This window comes from Podarcis pityusensis, assembly GCF_964106645.2.
Source record: "Podarcis pityusensis genome assembly, chromosome: 2".
In the NCBI taxonomy this organism is placed as follows: domain Eukaryota; kingdom Metazoa; phylum Chordata; class Lepidosauria; order Squamata; family Lacertidae; genus Podarcis; species Podarcis pityusensis.
In genome coordinates this window covers 127,412,506-127,425,908 of record NC_138029.1, presented here as the reverse complement: position 1 = coordinate 127,425,908, position 13,403 = coordinate 127,412,506, and the positions used below count along the sequence as shown (strand labels likewise).

The following is a 13,403-nucleotide window of genomic DNA, read 5'->3' as shown; positions in this document are numbered from 1 at the left end:
AGAATTTGTGTCTTCGGGGAGGGAGGGGCCACTCATTCCTCCCCCCCCCGTCAGTGAGCTCCGCTTCCTAGAGAGGCGGGGGGGGCAAGGAGGAGGGGAGGGGCCTGATCCACCTTCCCGGAAGAGGAGCAGCTCTGCGGAGGAGGGGAAAGAGGTGCAAAATATATCTATATATTGGGGGGGGCACTTTTCCTCCCCCTGAATCTGCAAACAGGGCAGCTGGGAAGGGGGGGCAGGATTTGGGGCGGGGGGGTGAAAGGAAGGTGGGGGATTCCTCCCCCTCCCCCTCCCTTCTGGGGATCCGGCGAGCGGGGGAGGGGCTGGTTTAGGAGCCCCTCCCCCCGAGGGGGCGCCTCCTTGGAGACCCCCAGCCCTTAGTCTTGCGGGGAAGGAAATGGGAATAGCAGAGCGAGCGAGGGAAGCGGGGGGACAGAGAGGACAAAGAGCTGCGGGGGGGGGGAGAGGGGGCAGAGAACCGAGGCCCAGTGGCGTAGCGTGGGGGGTGCAGGGGGGGCCCGGCCGCAGCGGGCGCAACATCGGGGGGGGGGGCGCGCTGTCACTCGCAGCTCCTGCCCCTGCCTGGCCCACTCTCTCTCTCTCTGAGCCGGGCGCAAAGCCCAGCCCCCCTCAAGCTCCGCCCACCCGGAGCAGAAGCCGTTCCCACGAGAGGGGTGGGGCTTGAATGAAGAGCATGCCAAAGCGGAAACCTCATTCCTATTGGGTAAGTCGCGGCACGTGATGGGGAGAGATCGGGGATCCGCTTGCTTACAAGGTTGGGGGGGAGTTTCTGAACAGGGCGGCAGGAATGCAACCGCTGGAAGTGTTTCGCACCCTATTCCGGCCCCTCCCACCCACCTGCCCCAGGTGAAATTTGTACCTGTTGATTTTGTGGTGTGTTTAAGGACGCAGGAATCTCAACCCCCCGCCCCCCCGCCCCGAATGACGACCACCTCATCTTGTTGCTTGGGTATATCTTTTTTTTTTGCATTCAAATCTTGCCGAGCACCTTCCCACGAACATACTTTCCTTTGCCCTGGCTGGGGAAACCTAGCCAGATGGGCGGGGTATAAATAATGATAATGATAAACATAGTAGTAATTCTGTATTTGGGTTGTACTTCCTCTTTAGCTGCAGTCATGATAACTGTAAAAAGATTTCCTTTTCTGAATTATAGGTCCTATTCTAAACAGCTGTAGGTTTCTCTCCATCCCCCCCACCTTTAAAAAAATATATTTTTTAAAAGGGGGTTATTTTCTCTTTAGTAAATCGTATTTATACAGCAATCTCTTTCTTCTGTGTATTTCATAACACACGAAGCAACGGTTTCAAAGGAAGTAGATGTAGAATGAATTTTGTCACTGCGCCACTGGTAAAATGTTCTCTCTCTCTCTCTCTCTTTCTTTCTTTCTTTCTTTCTTTCCCCTCCATCTTTTTCCTCCCAAGGAACTCAAAGGTGGTGTACAGGGTTCTCCATTCCCCATTTTATCCGCAAAACAACCTTCTGAGGCACATTAGGTTGAAAGACAGTGACTTGGAGAATTTCAGTAGAAATTAAGGAGGTAAGAAGAAACCTGTTGGATCAGACGAAAGGCCTATCTAGGCCAGCTTTCCTGCAGACAGGTGCATCTAATAGGCCTACAGGCAGGTCTATGAAGGTGATCACTCTCCCTGGCTGTTGCCAGCCTCCCCTCGTAACTATTTAGTGGCATGAAATCTTGAGGATCCCATTTAGCCCTAATCGGCTTTTAAAGAAATCTTAGCCTGTGGTCATCATAACCACATATGTATTTTTTATTCTACAGTCATACCTCTTGTTATGATCGGTTCAGGTTACATCTTTTCAGGTTGCGTCCCGCGGAGACCCGGAAGTACTGGAAAGGGTTACTTTGGGGTTTTGCCGCTCACGCATGCGCAGACACTCAAAATGACGTCATGCGCAGAAGCAGCGAATCGCGGCACACACAGACGTGCAGATGTGGTATGCGTTCTGCTCATGTTGCGAACGGGGCTCCAGAATGGATCCCGTTCGCAACCAGAGGTACCACTGTATTAAGCACCTTTCTTCCATAATGGAACACAGGGTGGTGTACATGTGGTTCCTTGATTACACCCTATGTGAAGAAACATTTTCTTACGTCTGTCCCAAATGTATTACCAATCAAAGTTTTGCCACAGGTGGCCTCCCTGTGACTTGAAATTTCAATGCATAATAATAATACAGTGGTACCTCTGGTTACGTACTTAATTCGTTCTGGAGGTCCGCTCTTAACCTGAAGCACCACTTTAGCTAATGGGGCATCCCGCTGCTGCTGCGCCGCTGCTGCACGATTTCTGTTCTCATCCTGAAGCAAAGTTCTCAACCCGAGGTACTATTTCTGGGTTAGCGGAGTCTGTAACCTGAAGTGTATGTAACCTGAAGCGTCTGTAACCCGAGGTACCACTGTACTGAACTTTGTATAGTGCTTTCCTGCATTCATTCACATTGTTTAGTTGTTATCTTTAAGCAACCTTGGAAGACTAATTAGCGCATTGTTCTGCAGCCCAAGACCTCGTTCATTTTGGCAACGAGGGCAACAAATAAAAATGATAAAAAATAAAGCAGACATGTGCTGAGGTGCCTAGATCGGGATACAAATAGCTTTCTTTCCTTCATCTGATTCCTCTTTTGGTGTGTGCAGTGGGGCTAATAAGCAGATTACAGCTGGTCTGCCTGGATCAGTTGAGGAGGGATATTTGCCAGTGTGTGTGCATGCAAGGTTGTGGGGTTGGTCGCACGCAATTTCGGCCCCAACCACTAATCTCATGCCAATCCTGAAGGGATAGTAAAAGCACCTGACTTCCTTAAAGTATCCTGGTAATTCATAGCATCCTTAGAAAACTGCAGCTCTGAGGATACTTTGGGTGAAGTCATGCCCTTTTAATGTGTGGCTTGCACACAGCCCAGCAAAGGTAAGTAAAGCTGGAGGTTAGTGGCGGGGAGAGAGTTCACCTAGTGAGATTTGAACAGATTCATAATCTAGTCTCCTAGCTGCTATGCTACAACAGCTTAGAACAGCTTAGTTTATGAGCAACTTGGATTAAGAACACTGCAAACCCAGAAGTAGGTGTTTTGGTTTGTGAACTTTGCCTTGGAAGCAGAACACGTTTCGCTTCCTGTTGAGCCAGTGTGGTGAAGTGGTTAAGAGCGGTAGATTCGTAATCTGGGGAACCGGGTTCGCTTCCCCGCTCCTCCACATGCAGCTGCTGGGTGACCTTGGGCCAGTCACACTTCTCTGAAGTCTCTCAGCCCCACTCACCTCACAGAGTGTTTGTTGTGGGGGAGGAAGGGAAAGGAGAATGGTAGCCGCTTTGAGACTCCTTCGGGTAGTGATAAAGCGGGATATTAAATCCAAACTCCTCTTCTTCTTCTTGAGTGTGTTCCATTTGTAAATTGAGTCCCCTGCTGCTATGGGAAAGCGCGCCTTGGTTTAAGAATGCTTTGGTTTAACAACGGACTTCCGGAACGGATTAAGTTCGTACAGTCGTACCTCGGGATAAATACACTTCAGGATAAGTATTTTCGGGTTGCGCTCTGCGGTGACCTGGAAGTAATGGAGCGTGTTACTTCCGGGTTTTGCCACTTACGCATGCGCAGACGATCAAAATGACATCATGTGCATGCATGGAAGCGGCGAAACACGACACACACAGATGCACTGTCGCGTCTTACGTTCTGTTCCGGGTGCGAACGGGGCTCCAGAATGGATCCCGTTCGCATCCCGAAGTACCACTGTACTGTACTACCACTCCTGTCTTAAGACACAAAGTATCTGTGAAGAAGACTATGTTACTGTTTTACTATAACATACACTATGTCATGAAATTCTTGCTGTGTTACTATGAAATTGTTCTGTAGTGTTTGTCTCAATTTTAAAATTTATTTGATTTTTATGCTGCCCTTCCTCTGAGGATCACAGGGGCAGCTTACAATATAAGAACACAAAAATACATAACATAGTATCAAACAAAAACAGTAACCCTCCTACTTAACCAGAGGCCTGGGAGAAATCTAGTGGAAGAGACTTGAGTGCTAAAATCCACGGGTTAGGGGGCGCAAATTACTTGCCTTGCCCCGGGTGCTGACAACCCACGCTACGCCACTGCCGAGGCCCCAGTTCCGCGCCCCTCTGCGAGTTCTGGGTTCCCCCTGGCAGAAATCCCTGGGGCGCATTTGACTCCGTGCGGGTGCCAAGACACAGCTTGGTGGGTCCCTTTTGTCTAGAGATGGGGAGTCCATGGAAGGGTTAATGGGGGCGAGAGAGGCCTGGATGGAGACCCCCCCCCCGTCTCCCTCCTGGGATGGGGAGAGATTTGGCAGGAAGGCTGAGCCGGCCAGGGGGGCCTCTGGGGAAAGGGGACCCTCGGAGGTGGAGGGATCAAAGCCATCTTGGAGAAAGAGAGAGGGGCTGGGGGGCCGTCTGCCTTGACCTCTCCCTCCTGCCCAGGAATCTGCCATGACTCCACGTAGACCAGGGAGAGATCCCTGAGCAGGAGCCCCGATCCAGCCACCCTCTCCTCCCCTGAAGCTCAGTCCTTGCCCTGCCTCAAGTCCCAGATCAGGAGCTGCAGGGGGCGCTGGGGGCTGTTAGAGCGAGTCCAGCCATGGGGGGAAAGAGGAAAGGGAGGAAGCCCACTTTATTATTCCCCCCCCTTTGAGGCTTCTCTCTGGGCAACTCCAGTCTCTCCCACATGCCTGGGTTTCTGTGCAGAAGCATCTAAAGGGCTCCTCCCCAGAGACACCTGGGCCCAGCTCCTCCTCTCCATCCAACAGGTGTCCATTATTCCCACTATATCAGATCTCTTAAATCTGTGAGATATAAAGGATGGGGAAGATTGCTATGGAAATGGGTGGGTTCCCATGCCCCCCCTCAAGAGCCTGCCTTATTATTATTATTACAGTGGTACCTCAGGTTACATATGTTCGGATTATTTACAGCGGACAAGAGGGTACACAGAGACTGAACATGGAGCCCGGCACCACTTCCGTTGCGAAACTCTGCAAGCTATCCGTGCCTCCCGCAAAATCCTCCTCAGGGCTCTTTCTCTTGCCGGTAGCAGAGCGAAACACAGCGGTGAGAAGCAGAGTGCAGCACGTGTGGAATAAATCAGAGCAGACACAAGGCAGTCCTTATCTACTCTTGCCTTTTAATCATGAAGAATAACATCATAAATTCAGACCTGGCGAGAACTGACACATTCTCTCTTTCGCATGGCGTCCGAGAGTCAGACTGAAACACACGGAGTCAAACCCCTCCCTTAAGTGTTTCTAACCACGCCTCAGGAAAGAGACGTCACCAGAACTCTTTAACTCTGTGAGTTCTGAAACCATTAACACCCCCTCTCGTCACGAATCCTGAGGGAAACTGTGAACCCCTATTTACAGACCTCTTTGAGTTCAACTCACCTCCCATTGCCTTTTGCCTCCCACTGGCATCTATCCCAGGCAATTGTTGAATCCCTTCCACACTCCCAGAATCACACTGTGCGAAACCAACCCACGCACTGGTGACCTGAAACCTCTTCGGTGGAATCCCCTTTGTGGTCCGAGTTGACCGCCGGAGCACAACCTCGGGCGCTCCTCCTGACCCACTGGGGTCAGCAAGTGTGTCTCCAGCAAGCTCAGAAGACTCCCCCTCTGACTTGCTGCGTCTTCGGGCCTCCCGCACTTGGCTAACAGGAGATGAAGGCTCACTCTTGGGTTCTCTCTTAACCTGTGGAGAAACCCACCCCTGTCCTTGACCATCATCAGCAACCTGGTCTTCAGCAACAGGCTCCGCCTCTGCCTCTCCTTCCTCCCTTTCTTCCCCCTCAGAATCGGACAAGCAGTCTGAGAGAAAATCAGAACCATACCTAGGCTGTGACCAACCATCCTGCTCAAAGAACTCAGCATGCTTGCTGACCAGCAGCGTGGTCTGATCACCCTCTGGGTATGCAAACTTCCACCCATTTGTTGCAGGATCATACCCACAGAAAATCATGTCCTGGTACCTAGGACCACCCTCCTTCCGTTGCGCTGTTGGTATTGGCACTGAAGCCTTGGAACCAAACGAACGGAAGAAATGCACCTGTGGCTTCCTCTTGTGCAACAGAAAATACGGTGTGTCACCTACATCGTGATTGTAGGACCTGTTAAAAACAAAGCTGGCAAACTTCCCAGCCTCACTCCAAAAGCTCTGAGGCAGCCCAGAGTCACACAGTAAAACCCTGACAACTTCAGCCAGTGCTTCACTCCTGTGCTCTGCCACGCCTCTCTCTTGAGGAGACTTTGCACCCGTCACCTGGTGACGAATTCCCTTTTCCTTGAAGAACTCCTTCAGAGCAGACCCAGTGAACTGTGACCCACGGTCGCTCCTGAACTCTTGCACCTTGGTGGAGAACCTTAGTTCCACCTCCTCAACCCAATCCTGGATGAGTTGCGCCGCCTCTCTCTGCGACCTGAGAGAAAAAGACCATAAATTCTGAGTAAAATCATCCGATATCAATAGCAGAAACCTGGCCCCACCCAGACTCTCACATTTCATTGGTCCTGTAAGGTCTGTGTGAATCAACTCAAAAGGTTTTGTGGTTACCCTCTTTACCCCGGGAAACCTGCACCTTTTGACCTTGCTGCATGCCCTGCACACTAGGGATCCCTCACATGGCGTGATTTTACAACCTTTGGTGCAGCCTGGCAGCCTTTTAACATCCTCCAGACAAGCATGAGACATTCTCTTGTGCCATACATGAACACATGAATCATGGCTGGGAACACTAGCACACTGCGCCTGTGCTTTCCCTGCATTCCCACCACCCTCCAGAGGTGTTTCCAGAACAAAGAGATTGTCCTTGCTCTCCACGTTGACAAGTTGCCTCCCCCCTCTGAAAATGGAACAGGTGTTATTTTCAAAACAAATTTTGTATCCCTGCTTCGCCAGAGCAGAAACCGATAACAGGCAACACTTCATCCCTGGTACAATGAAGCACTCCAGCTCCGCCTGCAAAACAGAAATATAGACATTTGCCACTTTAGATACATTTCGTTTTGTTCCGTCAGCTAATTTACAAGTCATTCCAGTTAAAACAGCCCTGCAATTCTGCAGCTCCCCAGCAGATGGCGTTATCAGGTGATGACTCGCTCCTGAGTCCAGCACCCACTTCACAGTTGTGTCCCTGCTGGCATTGCTCTGTAGCGTTGCCATGCCAACAAACGTCTGGCTGCACCTGTCCTTGGCAACTTCCGTAACCGCAACTTCCTGCGTTCCTCTGAAGACTGGACTTATCTCAGAGTTCCCAGACAACTCTGCAGCACGTATCTCCCTCTGCAGCAGATGGCTGGCCTTGAAACTTTCAGCACTGTCCTGTTTCCCAGGCGTCGACTCACGACGCAAACAACTCTTGGCAGCCTTTGGAAAAAGAGGCTTTTCTGAGCTTTTACCGCTCACCGCCCCCCCACTGCTCACAGGGCTCCCAGGACGCTTTCCTGCACCCCCAGTGATGGGTAAAGGGCCCCCAGCAGCTTGCCTCTCTCCAAGCTCCTCACGCAGACATGTTGCATCACCCACGCAGCCTTTTGACTCTGCTAAACCAGCAGCAGCAGCAGCAGTGGCAACAGTCCCTTCGCCCCCCTCAGGGGTCCCACAGCCTTTCCCAGCTGTGCACCGGCTTTCCGTGCTTTCTTGCCTTTTTTTCTGTCCTGATGCAGCCATCTCCCGGCCCTGGCTCCTGCCCCCAGCTTTACACGCTTCCTGGAGAGCTACCCAAGCGACCTCAGGCTTCCCTGCATCCAGAACTATAGGCCTCAAATCAGCACTGACGTTCTCAGCCAAAAAAGTAAGCACACGCTCCTCAGCTTCACGTTGGCTTGTAACCGCCCCAGCTGACGTAGACATCGGCGTGACTGTTTCCCAGAGCTTGGCTCCAACTAGGGAGAACTCTGCTAAATAACTCCACTCTAACCACGAGTTAATAGTTAGTTTCGCACACGGCAGCTTAAGCTCAAAGCCGTGTTCCTGGGACTGAGCCATCTCCTCCTCCCCGGGGGCTGAGCTTACTCACGACTCGGCAGTAGCTTCCTCCGGCCTCCGGCAGATCGGCTTCTCCTCCCAGCGAGCTCCTTCCAGCTTCAAAGACACAGCTCCAGAGCTCCAGCTGGACCCCAGCAACTTTCCTGCTGGCTTCCCCCACACGTGGGACGTTCCTGCAATGCTTCAAAGCTTTGGCGAGCACCCATAACCTGTTCGGATTATTTACACCGGACAAGAGGGTACAGAGAGACTGAACATGGAGCCCGGCACCACTTCCGTTGCGAAACTCTGCAAGCTATCCGTGCCTCCCGCAAAATCCTCCTCAGGCCTCTTTCTCTTGCCGGTAGCAGAGCGAAACACAGCGGTGAGAAGCAGAGTGCAGCACGTGTGGAATAAATCAGAGCAGACACAAGGCAGTCCTTATCTACTCTTGCCTTTTAATCATGAAGAATAACATCATAAATTCAGACCTGGCGAGAACTGACACATTCTCTCCTGCGCATGGCGTCCGAGAGTCAGACTGAAACACACGGAGTCAAACCCCTCCCTTAAGTGTTTCTAACCACGCCTCAGGAAAGAGACGTCACCAGAACTCTTTAACTCTGTGAGTTCTGAAACCATTAACGCTTCAGGTTACAGACTCCGCTAACCCAGGATGAGAACAGAAATTGTGGTCCAGCGGCGCGGCAGCAGCAGGAGGCCCCATTATGTTAAGAACACTTTCTTAACCACCGGAACGAATTGAGTTCTTAACCCGAGGTACCACTGTACTGCAGTTTCAGTTATTGTTATTTATTTATTTAATCTATTAGTTGCTTTCTCTTGCCTAGGGCAGCCCAAAGTGACTTACAACCAGTTGTTGTTGTTGTTGTTGTTGTTGTTGTTATGTTCCACGGTGACACTCCAAGGCCTTCTTTGTCGTGTTTCCTGTATTTTGGGGGAAGAGAGAAGGTTGTTCTTGTGGCCTGCTCCCCCACTAGGGAAACTGAGGCAGCCCCCTCAGGCAGGAGGTGCAGGGAGGGGCAAGGAGGGGACGGAGCTGAGTCCCATTTGGCCAGCCCTGATTTAACCCTCTATCCTCTCATCCAGTGGAAGGTGCTCTCCCATTGCCAGTGTCCAAGACACAATGCAGCCGCCTTGGGATGTCAATGGTGAAGGATGATTTGGGAATGTGTGCAGTTGGTTGGACTGTATCAGGAAGATGTTGGAGATCACGGAGGAAGGAGGAAACGAAATACAGATATTCAGCGTTTTCAGGGGAGGGGGAAGAAGGGGAAAGTTTGTCCCACCAGATAAGACGGTTCCTCTAGGGCTCAGTGTTACTTGGGAGTTGGTGAAATTGGATCTTAAGGGTTCTTGAGACATTTCTAAGGGATTGTGATTGGTATCCAGACCCTAACACTATAAATCCAAGGTGTCCCCACTGAGCAGTTTATCAACCCTGCTGGCCGCTGGGGAAGACCTTCTGAAGGAAATGGTTTGTCCCCAAAGTTGCTTCCTTCCTTTGTCCGCTGTTGCTGCCCACACTAAAGGAATGTCTGGATGAAATCCCAGGGATGTCTGGCTCCTATTACAAAGAGATCCAGTTGATATTCTAGAATAAAGTGTGGCTAAGATTCTGAGTCACAATCATGGCAGAGAAATACAGCCAGGGAATATGAAAGTGATTTGAAGATTGATTTCTTCTTTACACATTGTTGTTCTTCTTTTTGTTGTTATATTACATTCAGGAGGACACACCACTGGTTTCATCATCTTTCTATTCTTTTCCACACTCAGTGTTATTCACCTTTAATACTCACCTTTTTCAGTGTCACACATATTTTTATCTTGTGATCTTCAAATGAAAAGAGGTATAGAAATTTAATAAATAATTCCCAGTTGGAGCAGAGCTAGAATATCCAGAAGCCCTTGGCCACCCACGGCAAAGGAGGAAGAACAGTGAGAGAGGCCTGGACAGGGAATTTCCGCTAAAATAAGCCAGTGTCAGGAGGCAGGTGCGAGACCCGGTGGCATATAATTATTATAAATCATAATTGGGGTGGGTGTCTCAATCTGGCCTTCCCAGCAGTCAGGCTCCAGCTGTTTTCCTTCTGCATCTCCAGCTCTCTCCATTCAAGAATGCAAGGCTGAGAGATGGAGGTCCAACCCCAAGAACATTCTCCAACTGAACACTCCTTCAACCGACCACAAGCACCAAGCCTTGTCACTAGACTTATATATGGGTCTCCCAAAATGATCAGTATGGAACTCCTGAGGCCAAAGGGACTGTGCAGCTGATGAATAAAGATCTAGAGGTCGAAGGGGACAAAATGTGGCCCAAGGGGTGGAGGATTATAGTGCAGCAGATGAAGAACTTCATGATGAATTTAGGATCCTGATTAATATTGGCCAGGTTCATGGAACATAGAGCAGCTCCTGTTCCTGTGAGAAACCACTTTTTATAAAAAGGAAACCCCACAGTTCAACCGTATTCTAAGATAATGCTGCTTCCTTAACAATAATTAAGGGTTATGAAAGGCTGATGATGCATTACCATTATTTAACATTATTTCTTTTGCCTATGCTAAAAAATTGGAACATATGGAGGACAGGAAAGAATGTACGAGACGTCAAAATAAGAGCAGGTGCTAATTGATGTGTGTAATATTCCTTTGTTCTCTTCCTAGGTTTCCTTTCCCCCCGCTCCTCCCTGTTGAAAGAAGACAATGGAGAAGGCAGTCAAAATTCTGGAGGGCCATGTCCAATGGGAATAACGAAGAAACCATATAAATTCATGGAATGTGAAAAGAGAGAGGAGAAACAATTTGAAAGTATGGAGTGTGGGAAGAGTTTCACTGACAGTGGAACACTTGGAAAACATCAACGGACTCACACAGGAGAGAAACCATTTAAATGCATGGAGTGTGGAAAAAGCTTTGGTTGGAGTTCAAACCTTCGTATACATAAACACACTCACACAGGGGAGAAACCATATAAATGTAAGGAGTGTGGAAAGAGCTTCAGTCAGATTGGACACCTTAGAAACCATCAACGAACCCACACAGGAGAAAAACCATATAAATGTATGGAGTGTGGAAAGAGCTTCACCGATAGTGGAACATTTAGAAAACATCAACAGACACACACGGGCGAGAAACCATTCAAATGCATGGAATGTGTAAAGAGCTTCAGTCAAAGTAGACACCTTAGAATCCATCAACGGATTCACACAGGGGAGAAACCATTTAAATGTTTGGAGTGTGGAAAGAATTTCAGTACAAATAGAGGACTGAATATTCATCATAAAACTCACACTGGGGAAAAACCATTTAAATGTATGCTGTGTGAAAAGAGCTTCACTGTTAGTAGAACACTTAGAAACCATCATCGAACTCACACGGGGGAAAAACCATATAAATGTATGGATTGTGGAAAGAGATTCAGTCACAGTGAAACACTGAGAAAACATCAACGGACTCACACAGGGGAGAAACCATTTAAATGCATGGAATGTGGAAAGTGCTTTATTGATGGTACAGCACTTAGTATCCATCATCAAACTCACACAGGGGAGAAACCATTTGAATGTATGGATTGTGGAAAAAGCTTCACTACTAGCAGAAGCCTTAGAATCCATCAACGGACTCACACAGGGGAGAAACCATTTAATTGCATGGATTGCGGTAAGAACTTCCCTGATCGTGGAACACTTAGAATCCATCAACGGACTCACACAGGGGAAAAACCATTTGAATGTAAGGAGTGTGGAAAGAGCTTCACTTCTAGTGGATCAGTAAGAAGACATCAATGGACTCACTCAGGGGAAAAACCATTAAAATGCATGGAATGTGGAAAGAGTTTTATTGAGAGTAGAGATCTGAGAACCCATCATCGAACTCACACTGGGGAGAAACCATTTAAATGCACCGAGTGTGGAAAGAGCTTCAATCGCAGTGGAACACTTAGAAAACATCAACGGACTCACACAGGGGAGAAACCATTTAAATGCATGGAATGTGGAAAGAGCTTTATTGATGGTACAGCACTTAGTATCCATCATCAAACTCACACAGGGGAGAAACCATTTAAATGTAAGGAGTGTGGAAAGGGCTTCACCAATGTTGGAAATGTTAGAAGACATCAACGGACTCACACGGGAGAAACCATTTAAATGTATGGAGAGTTGAAAGAGTTTCAGAGTGGAACCCTAATTTCACACACAGGAAACTTAGACGACATCAACAGACTCACTCGGGGACAAGCAAATAAATGTATGGAGTGTGGAAGGAGCGTCAATAGAAGCGGAAACCTTAGCAAACATCAGCGAACTGAAAAAGGGAAAACCACTTACGTATATGGAGCGTACATAGAGCTTCAGTCCTGATGTTCTTAGAAACCATCAATGGACTCGCAAGGAGTAAAAGCTTTAAGAGTTGAAACCCTACAATCCACAAACTGAAAAATCTAAAATGGTTTGAATGGAAGGAGTGTGGTGCTGGGATGGATGTTGGGATGTTTTTGCCTCTACGCATGGGTCTGGGAATGTTCTGATCAGTTCACATTGAGTTCAGTACCCTGATCTGTTCTTGACGCATTGTTGACCACATCTACGGAACGCGATTGTTATGTTCTTTCATGTCATGCAAAATCAATCATTAGTAATAGTTTAAGTCTTGATACTCAATCACTAGTTAATAGTTTAATAAGGAGGTTTCACGCCTGTCCAATTCTGTGTTCCCTTTCCCACCCTTTAATCTATTGATGATTAATACCTATATTCAACCCTTGCATTGTATTCATGTTAACCAATCAGCAACAAGCACATATGTGGAAATGCTGTAATATTCAATAAAAGGGACCCTCCGAGACTTGCTCGAGAGATGCCTCCCGTATGACACCTTGCCATTCGTCTCTCGCTTACTTCAACCCAACAGTGTGGGAAGTGTTTCAATTGCTTTATATATAGATAATTTTATTAATACAGTGGTACCTCGGGTTACATACGCTTCAGGTTACAGACTCTGCTAACCCAGAAATAGTGCTTCAGGTTAAGAACTTTGGTTCAGGATGAGAACAGAAACCGTGCTCCAGCGGCGGAGCAGCAGCAGGAGGCCCCATTAGCTAAAGTGGTGCTTCAGGTTAAGAACGGACCTCTAGAACGTATTAAGTACTTAACCTGAGGCACCACTGTATATAATTTTATTTACAAATTGCGTTCAAAAATGGAAGCATTCACCTCTGGGTTCTTGGCGTTTGAAAGCCCCAAACGTTCAACTTCTGAAGCGTTCAACAACCGAGATTCCACTGAGTATCCAGCAATAGTGTGTTGTCCAACGATATCCATTCTTTTAACCAACACAAAGAGGCTACCTCGTAGTA

General features: G+C 48.5%; 1 protein-coding gene across 1 annotated transcript; it reads left to right on the top strand.

Moving 5' to 3' along the window:
- The first annotated feature begins 91 nt into the window (after positions 1-91).
- On the top strand, positions 92-12,921 carry LOC308466156 (uncharacterized protein). The gene is made up of 3 exons (XM_080986773.1): positions 92-154; positions 603-721; positions 10,712-12,921. Exon 3 carries the CDS (start codon positions 10,789-10,791, stop codon positions 12,193-12,195), a length of 1,407 nt encoding a protein of 468 aa, XP_080842899.1. The 5' UTR covers positions 92-154; positions 603-721; positions 10,712-10,788; the 3' UTR covers positions 12,196-12,921.
- The last annotated feature ends 482 nt before the right edge of the window (positions 12,922-13,403 follow it).

What these genes read in the sequence shown, in the direction of transcription:
- LOC308466156 (XM_080986773.1), top strand. Translation starts at nt 10,789, where the DNA reads ATGGGAATAACGAAGAAACCATATAAATTCATGGAATGTGAAAAGAGA.